We start from the raw sequence: 25,937 nt of genomic DNA, 5'->3' as shown, positions 1-25,937 counted from the left end.
TGAAGCTAAAATATTATACTGCTGTTGCATGTGCTAGTACTAAATTGAGGGGTTAATTACTCGTCAAGCTTCAGTGGTCAGGATACTAATGTGAGGCTTGGATGACCCGCTACATGTAATATTAGTGACGCAACGAGGCCCTATCTCCGCTATACATCGCGAGTTAGACAGGCGCAGGTACAGAGAGAGCGAGAGAGGCGTGGCGGGAGAGACACAAACGGAGGTGACAGAGTGGTGAATTTAAGGAAGTTGTAATGGAGTAAACATACGCATTCGTGCCACATCTCGTTCATCTGCTGTTATAAACTTTGAAAAGAAATCATGACAAATAATTACTTAATATCTAGTACACTCCTCATCAAGTGAGCTTCATGTGTATCTACAGATGGGTAAACATTCCAGCGTCCTTTATAACTAAGCTCCCTTGCACTATACAAGAGGCGCAGGCATAAAGGCAGGGCATAATGACCAGAGACATCACGTGACCGCTTCCTTCCACCTTGCAACCTTCCCTCAGCCACTTATATATATCAACCAGTTAACATAATCCATCAGCCACATTGCTGTTTCAGATACAGTCAATCATGAAACAAAGTGGAACGGTCTAGATCAGTGGTTCCCAAATTGGGGGAAATTTCCCCTGAGAGGAAATTTGAAGCTACCAGGGGGGAAATAATTACACTACCTACTAACTAAAATAATATCAAAGTCAAATTAAAAGTCCTTTTATTTGTTACTAACCGCTCTCCATGGCTATGCTTAGTTGTTACTAACTGCTCTCTATCCACTTTACTCTGTAACTATAAGTTTATCAGTATATTTGTACATTTGAAAAATAAATTAGTAAATAGTCTCAGTGTGTTTTAACTGTTCTTTCTCTCACACATGAAGGGGGAAATCTGGATGGTTGAACTGGCTGCAGGGGGAAATGACAGAAAAAAGTTTGGGAACCACTGGTCTAGATGCTGTCATGAAATGTGTATATTCACGGCAACGACCACATCACCGTGCCTGCTATAGTTCACAGCCCTACTCTGGCTTGCTCAGGATTGCAGGCAGACGTTCGGGCCTCCACACGTCACTACACACTATCACACCATAATCCGATACGCACGCCCCAAATTGTGTTAGAGAACAAACAAGTGAGGGAAAATTACGCGCACTTCGCCCGGGAGCTAACAACACCATCCTCCCACCTGACAATTCCCGCGGGAAGAATAAAGAGGCAGTTTTTCTGTGCACAACGCCATTACTCCCGTCCCCAAGGCAGGGTCACGCCTTTACCTGTCTAAATATAACGCAAAGGTATTCCTGGCACAACGCTCTGGACACTTGTTTGCGTGGGTTCTGGTTTTCTTAGCCCTTGGAAGGAGGCAAATTTGATCTTGACTGCAAATAGTTTGCGTTGTGGTGCCACAGCATTGCCGTCATATGGGGCTGCTCTAGATCAAAGCGGCGAGCTATCCTTCCACGAGAATCTACACAACATGAAATAAGAGCGAACCCACATCCTTCAAGCAATAATCCGGTCCCTAGATGAACGTGGAACACACCAACAGTTATCTATTATTGGCACTGATAACAGGAGTGGCGAGGAGTGGCGTAGGTTTACACTACGGTGGACAATCAGCAAGAGCTGCTCGCTACCATCTTCCTGGTATGGCTACGCCGCCACGGTAGCGGAGGAAGCCACGCACGCACGTAACAGCTAAGCATTCCGCCATCTAAGATAATAATATCTTTTCTCGTTCAACAGGTCACAGGAGAAAGACACAAATTATCAGCTACAAGGTGTACCAGCAAATCATTCATTGTCTAAAACTGCAAACTACTCATAATGGCGGCGAACACTTACGTGGCAGTGTCAGGCACCGACATCACTCTGGCCTCACTCGCTCCACTGCTGCCTATAGTGAAGGACCAACGATTGCCGCCACATACGATCCTTGCTCCCCTCCGTCACTCACACACACAAACACGTTTTTTCTTTCCTTTAAAACGGCTGTAGATCACCAAGGAACACTGAGTCACTCATTGACCACCAGCGTGCTCACTTTCTTCACAAGGACGTGACTCGGTGGATGTTGGAGTGATGAACGTGGAAATCATTCGTATGCTGGTATGAAGCAGCAAATGATGCGTCGAATAGTAATTCTTCAAACGCGTTGGGCTCTCATAGCAATTATTTCTAAAAGATAAGATACACTGAAAAATGTTTCTTTCTCATCAGATTATCAGTAAGTGTCTGTAAACAATCCGAGAATGCCAGTAAGTTACTCCCAAAACTCGTGGAGCCTTTGCAAAGTAGAGGTTCGGACCAGGATTCACTTGGCTGTGTGGAAGTGAGCCAAAGCTAAGGCCCTGTAGGAGCTTCCATCAAGGAAAGAGGAAAGGAGGAAGAAAGGAGGGAAATGGGGTGGAGTTGCTGCTGGGACTGTATATAGACTAGACTGTAGAGACAAATGTAAGGATGATAGAGGCTTCTAAAGAATTCTAGAAGAAAATATGGTGTGCTAGATGTAGTGGTTAATGGTGTCAAATACGGTGTCTGTTTTCTTTATTCCGTTTTCGTGCCTCTTAACAAGAGTTGGTGATACAATTGTGTGACTCTAAGGTAATAAAGAGATCAACTGTTTCGCCGAGATCAAGATCGTGTTCCATCATCATCAGCAGCAGCATAAACAAACCATGAGGTGAAGCCAGGGCTGAGTGTGAAGGATGGAGGTGCATGTAATCGTGACCTCGGTGAAGTTCCCATGTTGTAAGACATGGTAACTCAATATCTGTGGAGCCATGGCCCTAAGGAGACTGTCGTTAGCCACAGGTGCCTGCGAGCTGCGGTCACGGTGCGGTCAACCAGCACTACCACCGAGTAAGCACCGGGGAGTTAAGTGATGTGCATTTTGGGTTTAGTGTGAAGGATGTGAAAGTGCACAGGTTCGAACCTTCCCTCAGAACTTACAAAAAAAAAAAATACTAGGAACATCTATTCCGTCATCATGTGTGCCTGACAGGCCTCACCTGAAGAAGACCTGCCACCTGCCACGCATTTGCAGCGTCACTGGACCATTCCACGGCTCATAAGAATCACATTTTCTTAGCCATTTAAAGGAGAGAGAAAGACATTACTTAGTGATTCTATGGGACCATAATAAGGCAAAGTGATAACTGTTTTAACACCTGGATGAACCCATCAACTTGGAGATATGCAGTGTTTTGTTAGTTTATTAGTACAAAACTAATGATTTTTTAATCATAACAGCATTATTTTCATAAATCTGAAATGCCTTTCGTTTTCCAGAAGTCAGAGGAAGTTTAAGAATGAGAAGCCGATGTGTCCAGGAAATGCCTTCACACTATTCCTGGAGACACAACCTAGAGAGGGGAAGGGCTTGAAGGTAACACTGTGTACCCTCTTAATACTTTTTCATTAGTTTAGAAGTTTTCTTTTTTTTTTGTGTGTGTGTGTGTGTGTGTTTGGTGGTAAATTTTCAATACAGTTTAACTGTGGAGTCTTCTTACAACATTGGAAAGTCATTCCAGTGGTAGCAGCACTAAAGGTGAAGAGCAGGTTCTCTTTGTAATCCAGGAATCATTTGGTCCTAAACAAATCATTTAGCACACTTGTAGGGAAGAGTTTAGTTTAGTAGGCAAGGTGTAGGTAAAAAATTGCTCCTGTTACAGGTATAAGTAATGAATGAATGTTCCTAACCTCCATTCCAGAAATACATATATGAAGCAGCTTGTAAGTGGAATAAACTGTCTCAACAAGACAAGAGAATTTTTCAGCTTCAAGCAAAAGAGCTGGAAAAGAAATATAAAGATGAAGTTTCTAAATGGGAAAGATGGTCAGTATATTTCTTTATTCCTAAGTTAATCAGTAGTTTATGCCTTTTACTGATACACTGATAGGCATTAATGATGGAAACAGCCAATACTTCTGTAGTTTGCTGAAGCAAAGAGTAGAGAAGAGATACAAGATGCCGAGTTGTGAAGTGTGTTTAAGACAAACAAATCTTTATTAATGGCCTACCTACAAAATTATCAGTTTTATATAAATAGAAAGCTAACACACACAAGGGGATGGGATTCTTGACTTCCTTCTACACATGAGACTCTCTTTATTGGCCTATCACTCGCCCGCTTACACAGCCATAACTCCACTATGTCCTGTATCTGTTCCCTGCTACATGAATAGTATTTGTTTGAGATTAGGGATGCATTAGTGTTAACCAAGCAGGTACGTACCACCAGCAGTGTTTTGAGCTAATAAAGCCTTCACACTCAGGATGCAGCAGACTGGCCATGGGGATGTGGTTCAGAGACACCGTCAGCTGACAGATGGCAAAAACTTAGCTATTGAAAGAAGTTGGGCAGCCACGTTGGATCAGCCTCAGGAATCCTTGGTGACAACTGAAGAAAATGTGTCTCTGGTAATGAAAGAAAAATCAAATATTAAGGAAACAATAAAAGATGAAACAGAGACAGTGATAAAAGATACAGTAAAGGAGGGAAAAAATACACTGGTGAAAGAAACAGAAAAGGAAGAAAAGTTACACACATTGATGAAAAAGCCGACAAAGGAGGATGAGTTACAATCAGTGAAAGAGACAATAAAGGAAGAAAAGTCTCGCACATCAATGAAAGAGACAGTGAAGGAGGAAGAGTTACACACATCAATGAAAGAGACAGAAAAGGAAGAAAAGTCACAAACATCAACAAAAAAGACAGTAAAGGAGGAAGAATTACTATTAGAGGATGCTATGATAAGACATTTAGCTCAGTCTTCAAATTCCAGTACCAGTAAAAAGCCTTTTAGGAGTAAACAAAAACAAATTGTTGTAGTAAAGGAAAGAAAGTCATATTCATGGTGAAGTTTAAAAATAATTCAGATTTTAACATTAGTATTGTTAATGATTTGAAAGGCAACATTGTTATCACTGTTGCCTCTCTCTCTCTCTCTCTCTCTCTCTCTCTCTGGTTTGTCAAGAATTGTACATACTTTAGAAACACAATATATATGTTTGCTTCACTGTGCTTTTATTAATTCCAAGATCTTTTTGCATTGACATACTTCTCTTAAATACCAAGACAACATTAATATAATTTAATTTTATCGACTGATCTGCTTCATAATTCAATGGTTACATTTTGATAAGTGTTGAACAAAGACTTCTTAACATTTCTTTTTTTAATACTGCAAGAATGAAATGAAGGTAATACGTTGATAATTATTTCAGCTAATTTTAGCGATATTATCGTTTTGTTTTGTTTTTTGTAAACACGAATCATATTAGGGGAAAGTTTTAATATGATTTCTTTTTCAGTAGTGTCCTAAAAGATGGCAAATAACTCCATACCTTGAGCACTGCAGCAGACCTAGTGCAATGCAGTGATCTGTTTCCACCTCCCTACTTGTCATGAGAGAAGGTAAATATCTAAGAATAGTTATTTAGTGATGACAAACAAGTCACTGAGTTACTTAGATATCAAATATAAAGTTGAAAAACCAATAGCCAATAACATGTTTGAAACATGCTTCAGCATGTTATATGAGCAATTGCCTTGATGACTTTTCAGACCAAAAGAGGAAATGAAATAAGTGACTCATGGGGAGGACTTCAGGCCTGAATTAATGAAAATTTTAACTACTCCAGTTAAAACTCAATGAAAAGAGAATATGTACCAAATATTTGTAATTTATTCAGATGAATGTTCAAGAATATACCACCAATATCTTAAAGAACAAAACAGAATACACACAATTTTTTATATGAAATTTTGAGGCAAAAGGATCAGATTCATTGAGCAATCAATAAAGTTAAAACTCATCGCCATATTGTGATGGGAAAGGTAATTACTGAATATTATTTCACAAGTAATCAATCCAGTATGTGTCTTAAGAATAAGAATAGGAATACTTATAGACTTGCAGATTTCTCAATTTTTTGTTGCACAAAAACAAACATTACTACAAACTCATTTTGAGAAAATCTATTGTCAAGCATCAGTCAGCAAAGCACCAATGCAATGGAGTTCACCCGTGAGGATCAATACCTTTCAACACGATCCCTTTATCAAGCATACAGCAACATTTATCTCTGCACCAGCCTACTTGCTTCATCACGAGGTAAATGTGCCAGTCTTCTCTCACTTAGGATATGGAAGTGACAGATTTATTACCGCACCTTTCATAACTCCCAGTAGCTGGAGAGAACAGAACAGCACCACAACAGTTTGACACTTTCTGAAGGCTGGCTGTTGCTGTCCAATAGTCAACACATGGGACTCCACCATGCAGGTCACTGCTGAGCTCAAAGCTAGCTGATGGCTAAGCTCACAGAGGCACATGACACAATCATCCAGCTAAAAATAATTGATTCCATAATTAATATATATGTACACAGTTTTATTCAGTAGAAAACATTATTTTTACTTAATTCACAAAACTAGAAGTCTGCTTTTCTTTCATACGTTCATGACCCAATACCTACCTGGTCTTCAAAGCCAGACCTGCGAGCAACAACATAAATGTGAGTTCTCAGTTTGTTCTTGTATTATCCCTGAAATCTATATAAAAATATGTATGACACAGACCATTTGTAACATTAGCAGGACACACACACACACACACACTATATTTGCATTCACAGAAGTATAGGTTTCCTATCTTTTTGCTACTACGTGGAAGCAAGGTTACAGTTCCCTAGCGTACACACTTCATGGCTGGGTGAATAGAGGCTAGTGTGTCTATTCAAAGTTTCAAGTTGGAGACTTCTAAGTTCTGAGCCAAGTATGAGTCACTAAATCACTGGACTGCTATATCAAATGGTATAAAGGAAAACATAGTAATTCTGTCAGTGTCCTTATTTAAAAGAGAAGTGCACTATAAAAAAATGCTTCTTTATGGATTTTTTTATATTCAAAGACATACAATCATGTTATCACAAGGTAGAAAAGAATGCCTGTTATGGCAATATTATATACATGTAAGATTCCTATGTCTTGCCACCAAAGATTTGCATCAGGAGGGAATTGAGACTCAAAAATAGAAGGAAGTCTTAACAAAGAATACAAATGTTCATGAGAGCAAGCTGCCTCTGGACTGCTACATCCTTCATCCAGTTCATCCACAGTGACTGATCTGAAGACAACCTGGCGTTCCTCCTCATTACTGTGCGGGCAAAACTTTAGCTCAGTATTGATGGCATGATCCCCTTCTACATAGCAAGGATAATTGGCACTACTATTCTCAACATACTGAGAACTCCAGTATTTACCTTCATTATTAAGGAAGGAGTCCTGTGGAAGGTGAGTCAAGGTGGAGACAGACTCTGAACACTGTCTTGACACACCGGGGTCCAGTGAGTCGTCACGATGAACATCCGCAATGACAGACAGCTGGCCACCAAGTACACTGGTGTCCAATAGGCTTGCATTTTCATTTTCTTTGTCCAATAAATTATATTCACCTTTCGCACTGCTATTACTTTCTTTCAATGTACTTTGTGAAATTTTTACAAGTGAACTGACCAACTGTCTTTTATGATACACTGATGCAAGCTTTTCAACTTCCAATTCCGTTAATAGTGTACAAAATCCTTTATAATCATGCATTGATCTTATCCAGCAAGACAAATTAAGGTATCTAATCTCTTTGAGCTGAAAAATATCTCTATAAAGACTACTCAGTGAAATTACATCAGGTGATAGTGTGGGAACTACGTGAAATGACAAATTATTTGTTACTTCACGTTTGTTCCTTACTTTTCTTCTACTAGGCAATAAATATCTATCAACACCAGATCCATCTTCATCTACTTGAGTTGTAGCTTTACCAGTCTGTCTTTTATCATTCTTTTTTTGTCTTTTTGGCCTTCTCTTCTGACCTAAAATGGGTGCCAGGTGGAGAGAAGAGGACGATGATGACAGATCTTTAGTTTTCTTTCTTTTTCCCTGAACTTTAGTAGAGTTTGCCTGGCCCAGTTCTACTGACACACCATGCCCCTCCCTCTCCATCGACAGCCTGGATGGGTCAGCCTCCCTCTCACCACCACCTGAGGCGAGTCCCTAATTCTGCTTCTTACGTCCTCGGATCCCTTCCCGAAGCTCTCCTCCGAGTTGGTTTGTCCGCACAAGGTCTACCCTGCCTTTCTGCACCATTCTGGAAACAAGACATAAATAAAAGTATAAAAAAATGAAATATTGAAACTAGATGTGCTGAATCGAGACCCAAAATGCAACAAACGGTTCAAACTCATGATCGAACACTGCAAAACAAAGCACAAGGATTTTATTGATTTTCTTCCTATTCTGCCTGACCAAATCTGCAATTAATTACACTGTCATAATCATCACAGAATCTTATCTAGTTATAGAACAGTCAGCTTGCAAGTAATGTACAATGCTAATTCAGAAACAGCCCTTTTCTGCCAAGGCTTTCCTTAACTCTAATGCACATCACACTGAGTGTAGGCACAACCTCCCATGTGTGATAATGAAGACCAGACTGGTATGTTTTCTTTCCTTTTTATGTAACAAGTTGGTCCCTAAACAAATGAAATATTACTTGGTAAAAATTAGGAATAACAGAATCCAACTGAGTATAGCAGAAATTAAATACAAAACTACAAAGAATTCAATAAAACTACCCATCAGATCTGTGATAGACAATATACCACAAGATTTTATGAGATAGCTACATAAAACATAAATTTTAGGAGTTACTTATCATTATGTTTGCTAAAATCAGAAAGTGTGCGTGCAACTCACTTCGCCTCCCACTGACACAGCTCCTCATTGTATTCCTCCAGCATCTTCTTAGCCTTTTCTCGGTATATCTGCTGTGTTCTTTCTGGCAGTGAGTGCCACTTTTCAGCTGCAGCTTTCACAAACTCCTGTGTGAAAACAGCATCCAATGTAATAATGAACAAGAGCATTGCATGCAATGTGTCAATGTGAAATAATGGACTTCAACTCAACAGATCATGCAGAGAAGCCACAAAACACCTGACTACTGATCTCTCTCTAAGATTTCTGATTGGGGCAGAAAAAACTTGGTAGTTTTCAATGCCTCAAAAACTCAATTCCTCCATCTATGAACTTGACACAACATTCCAGACAACTATCCCCTCTTCTTCAATGACACTCAACTGTCTCCCTCTTCCTCACTAAATATTCTCAGTCTGTCCTTTACTCATAATCTTAACTGGAAATTTCACATCTCATCTCTTACTAAAATAGTTTTTATGAAGTTAGGCATTCTGCAGCGTCTCCGCCAGTTTTTCTCGCCCCTCCAACTGCTAACTCTGTACAAGGGCCTTATCCGTCCTTATATGGAGTACTCTTCGCATGTTGGGGGAGGGGAGGGGTTCCTCATACAGCTTTATTAGATAGGGTAGAATCAAAAGCTTTTCATCTCATCAACTTCCCTCCTTTGACTGACTGTTTTCAGCCTCTTTCTCACAGCAGAAATGTTGCATCCCTTTCTATCTTTTATCGCTATTTTCATGCTAACTGCATGCCTCCCCTCCTCCTGCAGCCTCGCTGCACAAGGCTCTCTTCTTCCTCTCATCCCTATTCTGTCCAACTCTCTAATACAAGAGTTAACCAGTATTCTCAATCATTCATACCTTTCACTGGTAAACTCTGGAACTCCCTGCCTGTTTCTGTATTTTCATCTTCCTACAACTCAACTTCTTTTAAGAGAGACATTTGTCCCTAAATTTTTACTAATTCTTTTGAATCTCTTAAGGAGACTACAATTCCAGTGGGCCTTTTTTTCTTTTTCTTTTTTTTTCTATTATCAATTTTCTGTCCCTGGTAGTTCTCCCTCTTACATAATAATAATAAAGGAAAAAAGAAGTGGTGAGTCACCTGGTAAAAAACATTAACAGCAACCAATCTCAGATGAAATCTATAACACACCTTTCCAGTTGAGTCTCCCCGCTCCAGTGTGGATATGTAGAGGAAGAAAGCATTACCTGGGTACTTGGGCTTACCCAGATCCTCACTCTCTCTCTTCTTCTCTCGTCTTGACATTCGTTTTGCCTTGTCCTCGGAACGCTTCCTTTTCAGCGCCTTTATGCTCTCCAGCTGAGACGGGCTCAGCTTCTCAACATAAGCTTTATATCTAAAAGTACATAAACACAATTCAGTAACCATGAAAAAAAATATATTATAAACAAAAGAACTATTATAAAGATATTTGTTGAGTTTATTGTCAATTGAAATATCAACACCAAAAAAATTAACTTTACCCTCATAAAAACAAACAAACAGACCAACACTTTATGATTCTAGGATATTCCATCAAAACAAACACTCAGAAACTGAAATTTCACGAACAAAAATATTCCCGCAAACTTGTACTGAAGCTGCTGGCTTTAGGCATCAGGAACACTGACAACAGCTTGAATGGCCTCTGTCTTGGACCCCATAATAAATAGTGGATACTATTGTAAATGGTAATTTCATGCAATAACACAAAATACATTTTACTGCATAGATCATTTGAAAATAGTTTTCCATTTATTCTCAAGTATCTTTTATTCCTTTTTACCAAATGCTTGATTAACAAAACATTACTAGCTAGCTACCTGTTATCTTTTAAAAGCCTTAATTCCTCTGGTGCCACAGCAGTTGAGATTACATTGTTCATCATTCTTTATCACTTATGGCTCTCCGTGCTCTGACAACAACTTCCCACCATGTTCCTTTCTACTAAACTCTTCACCAGTGTTCATACTTATACAAAAAAATTCCAAGATAATAGAACATTTCAACTTACAGTGCATTATAAAGTTCCTTTTCTCTATTAAATTCAGAAGTCCATTTACTTTTCTCTAAAGAATTGAGAGATTTCCAGTTGTCCAGGGTTTTGGTAAATACCTCTGAAAATATAAAGGCACAGCTATTCATTCTGCATACTTTGCTCTAATGTACAGATGACTCCCACTTTGACGAGGCAGCCTTCTTACCATTACCTTTCAATTTTAACAGATTTACTGTATAATCTTAATCAAATCATAATCACTAAGTAGAAATTTCAGGTAACTGAAAAAGAAAAAAAAATATCCCTTAAATGACTACCACACATTTGTCTTCAGAGGAGCTTCTTGAAGATTAGCATGTTCTTGTAGAAATTCATATAGCTCATCTTTGTGGTACTCCTTCCCTGTCGTTTGGAAAAGATAACTACATGTACAGTACCTATTTGTATTTACTGCAAAGGAGGAAAGGAGGACAAAAAGGATAAAATAAACAAAGAAATAATACAAGGACACAACTAAACAGCTTCTGGCATTGCCAATTCCTTGAGGGAATACTTTGAGATTAGGAACTGGACAAAAAACAAGGTGGATGCAGAGCCTAATTGTAAGCTCCTTAGTCTCTGTATTATGCATCAAACCAAAAATACTATATATTATTTATCAATATTTCATTTATATAGTATAAAAAAACATAATAAAGTAATACCTTGACTTGACAGCTTTGGATACTGTTTCGTAATGTCCTCTATCCGGTCCTTAATGAAGCGGACGTGAGGTGCGAGGGGGCGCTTGGGAGGCTCTGGCAGGCCCAGCTGCTGTGCCACACTCTGCTTGTATGCCACTGACAACACTCTGTAGAGAGAAAAGCTTTGAATTAATGCATCATACAATGGTGATCTACAGCAACCTGCTTCCTTCCAGGACCTTTCAATGTAAAAGAAGATATAAGGAACAAGAAAAGAAGTCAGGTAAATAAGGGCTTGTAGAAAAATGTGAAGAAAGAAGGAACAGAGAAAAGTAGAAAACCCCAAACCAACAAAGCTGTTCTGTTAAAGGTTTCTTTATTGATACCATGTGGGCTTTCCACGGAAATTTATGGCCTAAAGGGGATACTTTTTGGGGAACCTCCTATCTCAAAGCCCACCCGCTAGGAAACCGTTGTTCCAAGTGAGGAAATCCAACCTACACTCAGACCGTGGACAGGATTTGAACCCGTGCGCTTGGAGACCTCTCGGACTCCAAAGTACGCATTGTTCCACTGTACCACGGTGGTCCTCTTTTCATGTGGAGAAGTGGAAAGGTCCACACAGAACAGATCCACTGGGGAGGAGGCTGTAAAACTGTGACTGTGGCCGAGGGAACCCAGACAGAGTTGTGTAGGTCAGCTGACTCAGATCTAAGGAGAGAGAAGGCAAACACAGCACAGAAGGAAAAAAGAGACATGAGCAGAGGTGTACTGTGGAAACTTATCTTTATCTTGATTATCTCTAACACTTCTTACTGTGCCATATGCCCAAACTGTGCCCTGATGTCTGCATCTTGTGCATGAAGTGACCGTCCACCACAGCAGAAATAGCACAGGTCAGGAAAGACACTTGAGATGAAGTTACAGAGAGATAGAAGACATAAGAAGGTAGTCTGGAAATGAAAGCTTTGTGCCAGGCCCTATAAAAAGCTTTATGTCGAAGGCAGAGGGAACAAATGGAGGGACGCTGTCAGTTCCATCAGCCTTCCAAGAGTTTTAGACCAGCAAGTTAATATGACAACTTTCTAAACTTTTTATCTACATTTACAAGATTTCCTTTAACCTCTTCAGTACTGGGATGCATTTCTACCTTGAGTTTTGGGGTGTGATTAGATGATTTTGCTAACATTGGGAAGGATCCATGGAGGTCAGAAAATTAATGGCCACAATTTTCCCTATTTTAATCCCCCACATGAGTTTCTGAAGCTGTACAAAATCACCAAATAATAACCAGAGTAAATATGGAAACACATTATAGTATTGAAGGGCTTAAAGGAACACCAAACTCAACTAATGGCCAGCCACATATACCCTGCAATTACCATGTGTCTTAATACATTAAAATACACACACTTGCAAACTCACTAATCTAGACACACAACACCATACGCCCTTCCCCATTCACCCACACAACACCAAAGCCTTAATACTGAAGCTTTCCCCAAGCATGTGCCGTCCCACCCCTGCCACCACGCAAACACAATGCCAGACGCACCACACGCTATGACAATGTAACACCCACGCCATGAGAAAAAAATAATGGTAAAAAATAATTCAAATCTTGTAGCAAAAAACTCCCAATGAACTTATCTACCACTTGACTAATATTCTTTTACTTGACATTCACTCCAGGGCCCTCCAGGACTATCCATGGGCGTTGTACATACCCAGGGGCCTCTGCATGTCTAAAAAAAGACCTGCCGAGGAAGGACTGGCGGGCCACGCACAGCCGAACCAACGCCATGTTTAGTTAGTGTTTACAGCATCAGAGTCATCGTCAGCAGCAGCACACCGACGGTTATGGAGCGTCTTTGTAACGGCTCTCTTTCCAGTGTTTGGTCTTTTATTCATATTGACTTTTTTTCTTTTCTAACTATTTTCTGTTTTCTGTCTTAGTTCTAGTTTTTTTCTTCTGTGTTTGTATTTATTCATGGTCTTCTTCATTATCGCTATCAATCGTTACCATTGTCATCATCAACTTAATCATATCTCTTGCAGTGTTTTTTTTTTTTCTTCTTTTCTCACACTATATCACATTACTGTCACCGAGTCCCAGCCTGACCCGAGTGCCAGCAAGCCCTCGGCCCTAGCCAGTGCCTGCCCTGTCCATCTGGCCTCCGTCCCCACCAGCTCCCGTCCAGCACTTGTCAGTCTGGACCTCTCCACTCTCTAGTCTGTGTCTCCTTCTGAGGAAGCGGATCTAGAGACAGACTACAATGTTGTGGACACTGCCGTGGAGGACGAGCAGACGGCCATTGTTGTGTTAGTCATCGCAGTGGATTACGAAGCTCCTCCACAGGATGGGGTAGCTACAGTGCCCCTCGCCCTGCTGCTCCTTGGTCTGACCTGACACTCATACCATGGATGCGATAACACGACAGCTGACTGACTTCACTAACTAAGCAGGTGGCAGGTGGCTCAGTACTGTCGCAGCCACCTTCCGCCCTGACAAACACTGCAGTCCTGTTTCCTCGCTGAGACATAAGACCTGCCCAATGAACGTGTTTGCCCCATGTTTAGGAGGAGACTGGCATGACCCGACCTCCTCTTTTGTTGTATATTTCTCACAACAATAAAGTCTCTCTCTCTCTCTCTCTCTCTCTCTCTCTCTCTCTCTCTCTCTCTCTCTCTCTCTCTCTCTCTCTCTCATGAAAACAATTCATAAGACAGTATGAAAAAATATACATAGTTAATTAAAATCTCAACTATCATCAAGGGTAAAATTAAACAACGCAAACCATATGATATCAGTAACGCAACATCACCCACAGCAAAGATACGTGAAAATTAGTTAGGTAACCCTCATGTTCTAAAATATGTGTAGATTTTAGCTTTCAGTAATATGTGTACATTAGCAGGGCTGAAAATAATGTTTTGCTTGTTATACCTCTCCTCTTCTTATTCCTCCTCTTCTTCCTCCTCTTGTTTTGTTCAGTCTCTTCCTCCTTATTTATATTTTTCCTTTGATACAAGGACAACAGCATTTCAAGGGATTTTATGTCCATGGAAATTAACGGTGGTGAAAAAATTAAAGGAAAAAATATATAATAAAAAAAAATACCGTACACCTTGAATGCAAGCACACCTCAGCTCCTCCTGACGGTGACGTTGGCACAATCTACGACCAGGTTAGCACAGGCAGTTTCATAACGGCAAGATAGATTCGCATCTTGAAGGCAACTTTTAGCTAACTTACGTAGTCATGCGATCTCTCTCTCTCTCTCTCTCTCTCTCTCTCTCTCTCTCTCTCTCTCTCTCTCTCTCTATATATATATATATATATATATATATATATATATATATATATATATATATATATATATATATATATATATATATATCTTTCTATCTCTTAGTCAAATTGCAGGTGTAACAGAAGGATGGAACACAGGTGTGTGTGTGTGTGTGTGTGTGTGTGTGTGTGTGTGTGTGTGTGTGTGTGTGTGTGTGAGTGTGGGTGTGTGAGTGTGGGGTGTAGGTATGGGTGTGTGCATGTGTGTGGGTGGGTGCGGATGACAGGACGACAACAAAATAGAAAGCTGATATGAAGATACGTAAGTGAGTAAGTTGAATAAACAAACGAATGAAACAAACAAATAAACAAACAAACAAATCAGCCAACAAACAAAACACTAAAAGAAAAGTAAACAATACTAAAAAGAAAAAAAATACACACAAAAAAAAAACAATGCTTAACTAAACTGTATGTACGTCTTAGTGAATGATAAATAGTGAGAGAGGTGTAAAAATCGAAAACCATTGACAAAACGTACACAAATTTCTCTCTCTCTCTCTCTCTCTCTCTCTCTCTCTCTCTCTCTCTCTCTCTCTCTCTCTCTCACTGTATATTTCGAAATCACTGGCAGAGGTAGCGACACCAGATCTCATTCAACTTTAAACAGAAAAAAAAAGAATAAAAGAAAATCACTCCCAAGTTTCCCAAGCGATTCCAAGCAGACGAGGAGAGACGAGATCAAGGCCCATATTCTGAAACGCTCCCTCGCCACACCCCACTCACCACTCACCACCAAAACACTCACCACTCACCCCATACACTCACTCACCAATCATTCCTATACACTACACTCACCATTCATTACCATACACTCACCACTCACTCACCAATTACTGCCATACACTTATCATTCACTCATCAATCATTACCACTCACCACAACACTCACCACTTTTTTTTTTATGTTGCAACGCGATCCCTATAACTTTTGAAACCTTCTGTATAGTTGAAGGAAAAATAGGAAACAAGTTGATAGTGAAAGAAATAAATAGAAATATATAGATGAAAGTTGATAGTGAGAGAAAAGAAGGAAATGGAGAGATATTGATAGTGTGAAAGGAGAAAAGAGGAGAGAGAGAGAGAGAGAGAGAGAGAGAGATAGATAGACCAGTAACAGCCAAAGTGAGAGAACAACATCATGCAGGGAGGTTATTGCATAGAATATCATCCGATCCGAACTGAACGTGTTTTTAACCCCTTCAATACTGGGACATATTTCTACCTTGAGTTTGTGTGCGATTAGACCATTTTATTGACATCAGTAAGAGTCTATGTGGATCAGAAGATTAATGGTCACAGTCTCCCCTATTTCAATCCATCTAAATGATTCTAAAACTGTATGAAGTCACCAATAGTAAGCAAAATGAATATGGAAACGCATCATGGTACTCAAAGGAATAAGTTTTTTTTTTTTTTACATTTCCTGGTGGTAGACTGATAAAGGTTTCTGTACATTATTAACAGGAGAAACACATGTACTTGAAAACCTGGCTAACTGTGCACGTTTCTTTTTGTTTTTGAATAGCCGTGGTGAGAGAGCAAAATACATAGAGTTTCCGAATAATTAGCTACCTCTTCCTGCATTCTCTCATTCAAAGTAATTACAAATGGGTGAACAAAAAGAAAAAGAAAAAAAAATAGAACGAACGAAATAAATGAATTACCAAACAAAATATTTAAAAAAAAAAGTAAGGAAAAGCGTTTCAGCATACAGGTCTTCCAACGAAATTACCAAAGGGCGAAAAAAAAAAAAATAGAACGAAATAAATGTATACGAAAACTAAATAAAAAAAAAGTAAGGAAAAGCGTTTCAGAATACGGGTCTATATATATTTTTTCCCTCATCACGCGAGGAAATGAGCAAGGTGGCCACGTCATCCCTCACCTCGTAGGCCTCGTGTTGTGTCCAGGCAATGGAGGGGAAACTATTCAAGTGAAGGGAAAGTGGACGTGAGGAAGGCTGAAGGTAAGAATCAGGTGAAACAAGCACCCGACCATGAATTGCAAACACATGACTTCTTAAATAAGGAAGGAAAATGAATGACTACAAACAGTAACAATACAGTCGTGATGGAAGGGAAGGGAGATTTACAAGAGGTGGAAAGGGAGGAAGGGAGGGACGGAGGGAGGGAGAGGACGAAAGGAGGTACAAAAGGAAGGAAGGTGGAAGAGGGAGTGTTGTGAGGAGGGAACGAGAGTAAGAACAGATGAATAATATAGAGGGCAGTAAAGAAGGAAAAATGAAAGGGAAGGAAGGAAGGAAGGAAGGAAGGAAGGAAGGAGAGAAGGAAGATGAGAAAAAAGAGAAATCAAGAAATAAATCATGAAAGTATAATATTTTTTGTGTGGTTTAGAGGGGTAATTCTCTCTCCCCCTCTCTCTCTCTCTCTCTCTCTCTCTCTCTCTCTGGCAATGAGGAAACTAATAGGAGTAAACCACCACCACCACCACCACCACCACCACCACCACCAGCGAGATATCAATCAACCTTTAATGCTTTAGTGATTCACCTTTCCCTCACCTTGGCGGCGTCAATTAGCGACAATAAAACTTAAATAACAAGGCAACATCTGGGAGGTCTAACGCTGCTCTTTTTCTTTTTCTTTTTACTTTATTTCCGACAGGTGAATGTTGACGGAGTGACTGAGGAGAAAGGAAGTGAAGGGAGGGAGAAGTAATGGTAGAAGGGAATGATTCGGATGAGGAATGGACGGGGATGAATGATGAGGAAGATGATGCATAAGAGGGAATGTAGAGGAAAATTATTGGTAGTTGCACGTATATGAGAAACTTGCTTGGTTTTTATTTTTTTTTAACTGTGAATCGACATCATTTCAGTAGAGTAGCATTGTTGAGCGTGTGTGTGTGTGTGTGTGTGTGTGTGTGTGTGTGTGTGTGTGTGTGTGTGTGTGTGTGTGTGTGTGTGTGTGTGTGTGTGTGTGTGTGTGAGAGAGAGTTTGCCTGCCTAACTTACCAATACAAAACGAGTGAAATCACGTGCCTGTGTTCGTCTATGCATATGTGTGTGTGTGTGTGTGTGTGTGTGTGTGTGTGTGAGTGAGTGAGTGAGTGCACGTGGCTCACGAACGTCAGGCCTCAGCAACTCTCACTGGGCCATACACACACCTGCAAGAAGGAAGATAATGTGATGTCCGTTCAAGGGAATAGAAAACTCGTTTGTTCGGCGCCCAGCAGCCATCCCCGGGCAAGGTCAGGGTTGGCTGGCTGGAGTCCGAGCAAGGCTGAAGGAGGAAGAGAAAGGTCACCCGGAAAGGTTCTCTCTCTCCCTCCCCTTCCACTACCGTCTCTCTTTCGTCTTCATTGCATTCTCTCCAGTGATTGCTTACAGAATGCATTCGTGTATCTAATGCCAAGGAGAAATATAGAAACGAGGTGGCTTTGTTGAGTGCAGGTGAAATTTGTGGAGAGAGAGAGAGAGAGAGAGAGAGAGAGAGATTGTTATGGTAATACTGTATTAGAGTTAATAGTAGGAGTATTTGTGGTGATGAAAGTGGTTTAAGTGTAGTAGTAGTAGTAGTAGTAGTAGTAGTAGTAGTAGTAGTAGTAGTAGTAACAAAAGTCATAACTGGGTGCGATAACAAGATATTATCAAGATGACCGATAAATGGATGACGATAACCGAATCGGCGATAAGCAATAATGTTACTAGCGACAAATCGATCCCCTGATAACCCAAAGCCTATAAATCAATGAATCCTAAATCTTCATACAAGCTGTAACGATACTGGTGTTTAAAAAGAATACAATTAAACCAAATCCATACTTTCACCATTACCTTATATAACTTAGAAAAAAAATGGAAAATAATTCAGATTCAAAGTTAATCTTGTCTCTTCCCTAATGAAAAGTTCTGTTTTAAGCAAAATTACTAAGATTCGAGATTGGATGCTTAAAACTTCAACATGTCCATGCTCCAAAAATCAATATTATCGATTATCGCTGCTTTGTAACTGAATCGATGACGCGAAAAGAATAATTATCAGATAACCAGTAATTAGACATTGGTACCGCAATAAATCACTGTAATGATTTATTGCGATAGTAGTAACAGTGGTAGTAGTAGTAGTAGTAGTAGTAGTAGTAGTAGTAGTAGTAGTAGTAGTAGTAGTAGTAGTAGTAGTAGTAGTAGTAGTAACATGCAACATGTAAGCTAACCTGCACCACACACTCTTTATCGTTCGCCAGGTGTACACGAAACCTGTGCTCCCACCTGATCTTAAGACTCACATATTTCAAACACTTTTATCACGTTTTCATATAATAATTTCAAGGCTTACGGAGAGAAATTACCCCAGTACAAGAAAAGATATACAAACTTGTTAATGAGTAGTGTTTCAATGTTTGCTGCATTCACTATACCATGGACGGCCTCACAGGACTACTAAAAAAAAAAAGTAGAATGACGATATCTAAAGTCACTGGTTTTTTCATATTTACTTCTTTATTAACTTTCAAAGACGAGAAACTGACTTGGTTAACAGTGAGTCACCGTACACCGCAAATGTGGCTTGAATGTGATAAATTGACAGTGAGAGAGAGAGAGAGAGAGAGAGAGAGAGAGAGAGAGAGAGAGAGAGGTGGGGGAGACACACCTGTATGCTAATAGGTAATGAATCAAGTGTCTCTACATGCGAACACAACTGTACATGATGGAAAAAAAATAGAATCCCTTTTAAAACAGTTTGAAAAAAAGAGACAACGATAATGATGACAACAATGATGACAGAGGTATGATGTTTTTTTCACCCTCTCTCTTCAGTAAAAGAAGAGAGTTACATGACGGCGATGATGATGATAATGATGATGGCGGTAATTCAGTGTTGTTTCTCCCTCTCTTCTCAGCAGATATTGTGAAATCTTCCATGCTTTTCCTTTTTCAATATCTATTCGGCATTCTTGACGCACAGACTGATGGAAAGGTAGACAGTCAGATCGAAATGGAGATGGACAGGAAGACAGGTATATGTACGTAAATAAAGGGGCAGAAATACGAGAAAATACGCTCATCAGAGTGAAGATATTTGGATGTTTGGGTCTTTAAAAAGGGGACTAGCTTGCCATTCTTCCACCGCAATACAAAGGTAAATAAATAAATAAATAAAAGTGTGGTAAACTAATGGTAATAAATTTTTTTTTCTGTTGTCTTTGGTTTCCGTTTACAGTGACCTGGTGTGCGTTGTTAGGTGTGTCTCACTCTATATATATGCTCAAGGATTCTCTGTTGCTTTATATTTTCTCTGTCTGGAGTGGCGGCGCCTTGACATCTGAGTGCTGGTTGCTTATATGCTGCTAGAAAGTGTGCACGGATATTTGCTGACCAATCAAACTGAGCCTCGCTTTATGGTGGTGGAAGATTTACTGCTAATATTACGAAATATAGGCAATAATAAACACAGGAAAAAAACAAACAATAACAGGAACGATTGTAAACTCATCACGTATGTGTGTGTGTGTGTGTGTGTGTGTGTGTGTGTGTGTGTGTGTGTGTGTGTGTGTGTGTGTGTGTGTGTGTACCGTACGTAGGCAGGTAGGTAGACTGGAAGGGTTTCTTTAATAACTCATGGTATATTTTTTTTTCATCCATCTACCTACTTAATTCATCCATGTGTAGCGCGATATACATAAGAGTATTTCACTATATAAACTTTTGAACTCCTCTCTCCCCCCATTTCTCCCCCCCTCTCTCTCTCTCTCTCTCTCTCTCTCTCTCTCTCTCTCTCTCTCTCTCTCTCTCTCTCTCTCTCTCTCTCTCTCTCTCTCAGCACAGGTGCGGTGGATTGACTCCACGCGTTGTCAAGTCGCAAGCCTGCAGCGCTTCACTCAACTGTCTACAACACGTCACTGTTCAGTGCTCTTCTCAATATGAATGGCAGCAAATTTAATTGACGAGAAGCTATAACTGTGTCATCATTCACGCAGTTACTTGAAAGAACGACAAGGAAAACCCACTTAAAATAAAATTAGATTAGCTTTTCAACTTCACTATCCTCTACAAGTGAAAAAAAATTGCTATCCAAAACAGCGACTGAATACTTGATTATTGCGTCTCATTGCTTAAGCTTAGTCAACTTAAGTATCAAATATCCTAGTATCTTCAGCAATCAAACTGTTAAAGACCTGTTATCAAATCCACACACATCAAATATAAGGATTAGACAGTTTACAAAGCAGTACGAGTATTAACGCCAGTGTGTGTATCTACAGTTGTTGTAACAAGACTACGTCCAATGCTGACTATGCCACACAAGTGTTGAAAGCCTCGCTGCTTCCACCGCCACCACTGCCAAGGAAACACCACGAAGAGATACAACACCAGGGAAATTACAGCCTTTGCCAACGTGGCGGCTGGGTCACTTCGTAGGGCGTGGCTCCCTTGTGCGAAGATGAGGCCAGAGAGAGAGAGAGAGAGAGAGAGAGAGAGAGAGAGAGAGAGAGAGAGAGAGAGAGAGAGAGAGAGAGAGAGAGAGAGAGAGAGAGAGAGAGAGACTGACTTTTTTGCGCAGTCGAGTATCTGCTTCCATCAGTAACCCTTCTGCCACAAAACTGCTGGAAAAAAAAAGGTCAATGAAGATAGACATTCTTGACGTGTGTGTCTGTGTGTGTGTGTGTGTGTGTGTGTGTGTGTGTGTGTGTGTGTGTGTGTGTGTGTGTGTGTGTGTGTGTGTGTGTGTGTGTGTGTGTGTGTGTGTGTGTGTGTTGTACTTTCTACAGCGACCATGCAGTGGTCGAGGACATGTTTGAAGGCTGTGGTTTGGAATTATCGTCGAACACGTAACTAAGTAACAGAGCCACGCTGTAATGGACCAATGGAAGGCAAGGCTTCGTTTACAGAATGAAAGCTCCGAGGACGAGTGAAGACGTGTTTCGTGAGTCACAGTGGTGCTGGCTGAGTTATGTGGCAGGTGGAGTAGGTGGAGTATGTACTTGATGTGACCTTGAATACAACACCGCCATCACCACTACCACTGCCATCCCCCACCATCCCCAACATCACCACCACCACACGAGCACCAGGCGAGAGCACAGGTGTCTCTCATCATGCATGCTCATTAGCTCCTCTCATGTCAGACGTCACCTTCCCTAATAGCTCCGCACCCTCTGCCTTTCATGGCGGCCCGCTCCAAGTAAGGCTGCCCGCCCGTCCACCTTGCTGCTGCTACTTCCCTGCACCACTTTCTTTTCACCACGTCAATAGAGACTCACTCTATCTTTTCTATTTTTAATGTCTACGTTTACAGTTCAATAAAGGAAACTACGTATCTAATATATTATATTCTCTCTCCCTCGAGGTGTGAGGTATGACGGAGAGATAATTAACTTTTTACTACCTAATGTTATAAGAGAAGAAGGATATAGTGTATGAAATGTGGAAGAAGAGGGAAAGTCAGAGGAAGAACTTGTCGGACAGAGCAGGATAAAAAGATAAGAAGCAACATCAGGGAGCGCCGATACAAAGGCCAAGCTTCCTGATCTACAAATGACCTCACCTGACATTTTGAGGCGAGATAATACTTCATATCTGCATGAGGGAAGCAGGAAGGGAGTGGCAGCCATTACCTTCCCACCACAACACTTCTCGTCCTCTAAGTTAAGCCAATTGTAAGTAAAGTCATGAGCGCATCACTGACTCAAGGTCCAGAGCGTTTATTTCCCCAGGGGGAGGTCACGTTCAGCATTCATTCAGGTCATTCAAGTCTTCCTGCCTGGTCATGGCTCTTCGTGGCGCCTCAATGCATGCCATGCCAAGAAGCCCGAGCCCATCCAACTGTCTCTCGCCTCTCGCCAGCCAAGCAACAGCGGCGCCACTACGGGGAAGTGTTAGTGACGAGCGACCTTCCTCAAGACAACAGGTAAATAATAGTAATTTTACTTTTTTTTTTTTTTCCGCCTTCCTGCATTTTCTCCTCCTCTTCCTCCTCTTCCTTCTCCTTATCTTTTTTTTTCTTCTTCTTGGTCCCTCTCCTCCTCCTAGTACTTTTTTTCCTACTTCCTGGTTCTCGTAATCCTCCTCCTCCTCCTCTTTTTTTCTTCTTTCTCTTCCTCTTATTCTTCCTTTCTTCCTTCCTCCTCCTTTTCCTCCTCCTCCTTCTTTACTATCTTGTGTCCTCCCTAGTAGTTAGTAAAGCAAAGTTATATAAACACTTAGTCAGGAGTACAAGGTTTGTTATTATTTGTCTTTCTGCATATTCCTTTACATTCTTCCTCCTTCTACTCCTCCTCCTCTTCCTCTTTTCCTTTTCCTTCTACTGTTATTTTTCTTCGTCATCATCTCCTCCTCCTACTACTACATTTTCTGCTCCGTCTCCTTCTCCAATTCTTCTTCTTCTTCTTCTTCTTTTTCTTCTTCTTCTTCTTCTTCTTCTTCTTCTTCTTCTTCTTCTTCTTCTTCTTCTTCTTCTTCTTCTTCTTCTTCTTCTTCTTCTTCTTCTTCTTCTTCTTCTTCTTCTTCTTCCTCTTTTAGTTCTTCACAAATTACAGTTTGATCAATGCAGTATTTATTTATCAAGAAACGAGTCATATAACAATAAAGCCAAAAGTCAATCCATTCCACCTGTTATAGTATACTTCCTCTCTCTTGATTTATTTAGTAAGGACGCGGTCTCACTCTTATCTATCTCCCCCAACCCCCATTGCTAGCAAGTACATTTACGACCGTAGCAAGAAAGCACCAGACTAGATAGACTCCCTCACCTCCTCCCCAACGCACACACACACACGTGCAGACATTGTACATAAACACAGCCACACAGAGGCACAGAATACACAAGTACAGACGTTAAAAAGCACAAGTGGATCAGGTTTCTGGGTACGACGACTAGCTCCCTTGACTTACTGTCTCAAACTTCCTTCCGGCTGAGGGGCGCGAGTTACCTGGGTAGACGACGGCCTCGCATAAAAAAGGAGAAAAAAAATAGTGTGTTGCTTCAGTTCATGCATCGTGTTTCCTTACGACTGCACAAGTGTATTAACAAGGCAAGGGTGAGTGAAAGTGAAAACTCACCAGAGGAAACAATATGACTCGGCCTCCACTACCTTTCAGAGAGAGAGAGAGAGAGAGAGAGAGAGAGTGTGTGTGTGTGTGGAGTGAAGACATAACTAGTCGTCGTCATATTCAGTTCTCGTATGTTCAGTGAGCCAAGGCGGGAACTTTCCTCGTTTGTTCACTGACACACTCACACAAACAGGTGTCCCCAGCACCCTGCCTGATCGCCACAGGAGTGTCGCGTCATTCTTCACAGTTTATTGAATGACTCGCCACTAAAGGCAAAAAAATAAAAGAAAAAGTAACACTGGACGTAATCTGCAGGTATCTTGTCCTCTACACCCATTTCTGTCTGCCTCTCTCTCTCTCTCTCTCTCTCTCTCTCTCTCTCTCTCTCTCTCTCTCTCTCTCTCTCTCTCTCTCTCTCTCTCTCTCTCTCTCTCTCTCCAGGTGTGGTCAGTACACACAGATGACCTTGACGGGCAGCCTTGTGGATTCTCTCTCTCTCTCTCTCTCTCTCTCTCTCTCTCTCTCTCTCTACACCTACCAGAGGCCTCCACCTTTCAATACCAGCGCCTGTGAGAGCTTCCTACTTCCTTCCACTCATCCTCGTCCGCTTCAGTGAACTCAGGAGAAAGCGAGCAAAAAAAAAAAAAAAAAAAAGAAAAAAACTTGTGCTTTTTGTATTTTGTATTTTGTATCTTGTTTCCTGCACGTGTGAAAAAAAAAAAAAAATAACGCAGCAGACCGGATGAGACAGAGCGAAGCCAAAACAGGACTTGCGATTTAGCTTTTTAAAAGGATCGAAACACTAGTGAGATGCGCGCTGTATTTGGCACGGGACGGCAGTAAAAAGAAAAAGCGTTCGCACCTCATTGACAAGTTATTCATGTGATTTGTTCTTTCTCTTCACACGGAGGACACAATCTGACATGCACATCTTGAGGGTCACGATCCTTAAAGAGTGATTTGTCCCTGGAGTCCATTAAGAGTTTGCTGGACGTGGTGAATGGTGGTGATTCAGAAACTACTTGCTCTCTCACCACGACAAGTTTCCAAGGCCACAAAGACGACTAGCCGGGTTTTCAATACAGTTTCTCATCAAAATAAACTAAAAATCTTGCTAATCCATCATGAGAAACCATAAAGATATCCTCAGAGACACGATTATCTTTAACTAGAGTCTTTGGAAAGTAGTGATGGCGAGAGAGCTAAGCGTTTCAGATGACGAACCCTACAGTACATACTACACTGGCAGACAAATAGATCGGCAGACAAATAGAGAAACACATAGACTGATTGGTAGACAAGCAAGCAAACACACATACAATCAAACAGAAATAAAAGTAGGTAGACAAGCAAACAATGAAATAGACAAACCGTGAAACAAAGATTATTATTGACAAAATCATAACGTGTTTTTTTAAGTTTGGTGATATCACTAATTGTTTTTTCTTCTTTTTTCTTTTTTTTTTTCTTGTTCCAGACTTTGTTGATAAAAGAAAAGAAACTTACAAGGATTTCACTCTTACATTGATACTTTAATCCAGCCCTGGATATAATAATGATTTAGGGAATACATGCACCGAACTGTCATCTAACGCATCTTTATATTTCTAAACAACAACAACAACAACTATTACCACTACCACTACTACTACTATTACCACCACCACTACTACTACTACTACTACTACTACTACTACTACTACGTACAACCACCACCACCACTACCATTACTACTACCACCACCAAAACTAATACTATCGCTACTACTACTATAACTACTTTTACTACTACTGCTACTAATACTAACACTATACAACAACAACAACAACAACAGCAACTACTACTACTACTACTGCACCACAATCTTACGTCCCTAAACCAGATGAAACCCAAATTAAAGAAACTTCGAAGACACTTATACCACAGTCACATATGGTATACAGGATGTTTTTATTCAAATGTACTAAGGTAGGGAGAGTAGCGACACCTCTCTCTCTCTCTCTCTCTCTCTCTCTCTCTCTCTGTGGCAGTGGTGAAGGAAAGTGGTGTTTGTGATACAGCGCCCTCGATTTCCACCTGCCCTAGTAAGTCCAGTTTCTAGAGAGAGAGAGAG

The 25,937-nt window shown here is 40.6% G+C and overlaps 2 protein-coding genes across 6 annotated transcripts; one reads left to right on the top strand and one right to left on the bottom strand.

Moving 5' to 3' along the window:
- The first annotated feature begins 2,651 nt into the window (after positions 1 to 2,651).
- Positions 2,652 to 4,980, top strand: LOC123498600. 4 transcript variants are annotated; one of them, XM_045245867.1, is made up of 4 exons: positions 2,657 to 2,887; positions 3,302 to 3,398; positions 3,724 to 3,848; positions 4,289 to 4,980. In XM_045245867.1, exons 2-4 carry the CDS (start codon positions 3,333 to 3,335, stop codon positions 4,872 to 4,874), a joined length of 777 nt encoding a protein of 258 aa, XP_045101802.1. In that variant the 5' UTR covers positions 2,657 to 2,887; positions 3,302 to 3,332; the 3' UTR covers positions 4,875 to 4,980. The 4 variants fall into 4 exon arrangements, with proteins under 4 accessions (XP_045101803.1, XP_045101802.1, XP_045101800.1 ...); XM_045245865.1 differs by having other exon boundaries at positions 2,659 to 2,872; XM_045245866.1 differs by lacking the exon at positions 2,657 to 2,887 and adding an exon at positions 2,917 to 3,156.
- Positions 4,981 to 5,023: 43 nt separating this feature from the next.
- Positions 5,024 to 13,340, bottom strand: LOC123498602 (transcription factor A, mitochondrial-like). Of its 2 annotated transcripts, XR_006672740.1 has the most exons (7): positions 13,185 to 13,340; positions 11,479 to 11,624; positions 10,790 to 10,892; positions 9,928 to 10,132; positions 8,773 to 8,897; positions 7,281 to 8,164; positions 5,024 to 6,366 (listed from the first exon to the last, which is right to left on the bottom strand). XR_006672740.1 is itself a non-coding variant. In XM_045245869.1 (6 exons), exons 1-6 carry the CDS (start codon positions 13,259 to 13,261, stop codon positions 8,071 to 8,073), a joined length of 750 nt encoding a protein of 249 aa, XP_045101804.1. In that variant the 5' UTR covers positions 13,262 to 13,340; the 3' UTR covers positions 6,852 to 8,070. The 2 variants fall into 2 exon arrangements, 1 of the variants encoding a protein (XP_045101804.1); XM_045245869.1 differs by lacking the exon at positions 5,024 to 6,366 and having other exon boundaries at positions 6,852 to 8,164.
- Positions 13,341 to 25,937: the final 12,597 nt, after the last annotated feature.

Source organism: Portunus trituberculatus, chromosome 48 (assembly GCF_017591435.1).
Source record: "Portunus trituberculatus isolate SZX2019 chromosome 48, ASM1759143v1, whole genome shotgun sequence".
Classification (NCBI taxonomy): domain Eukaryota; kingdom Metazoa; phylum Arthropoda; class Malacostraca; order Decapoda; family Portunidae; genus Portunus; species Portunus trituberculatus.
This window is presented reverse-complemented; position numbering and strand designations above follow the sequence as displayed.

What these genes read in the sequence shown, in the direction of transcription:
- LOC123498602 (XM_045245869.1), bottom strand. Translation starts at nt 13,261, where the DNA reads ATGGCGTTGGTTCGGCTGTGCGTGGCCCGCCAGTCCTTCCTCGGCAGG. An exon ending in AAGGAACTTTATAATGCACT is followed by an intron (nt 10,133 to 10,789) that starts GTAAGTTGAAAT and finishes ATGTACTTTTAG; the next exon opens with ATATAAAGCTTATGTTGAGA. An exon ending in GGGGAGACTCAACTGGAAAG is followed by an intron (nt 8,898 to 9,927) that starts GTGTGTTATAGA and finishes GTTTTCACACAG; the next exon opens with GAGTTTGTGAAAGCTGCAGC.
- LOC123498600 (XM_045245865.1), top strand. Translation starts at nt 2,769, where the DNA reads ATGGTAACTCAATATCTGTGGAGCCATGGCCCTAAGGAGACTGTCGTT. An exon ending in TCAACCAGCACTACCACCGA is followed by an intron (nt 2,873 to 3,301) that starts GTAAGCACCGGG and finishes TTCGTTTTCCAG; the next exon opens with AAGTCAGAGGAAGTTTAAGA. An exon ending in GAGAGGGGAAGGGCTTGAAG is followed by an intron (nt 3,399 to 3,723) that starts GTAACACTGTGT and finishes CCTCCATTCCAG; the next exon opens with AAATACATATATGAAGCAGC.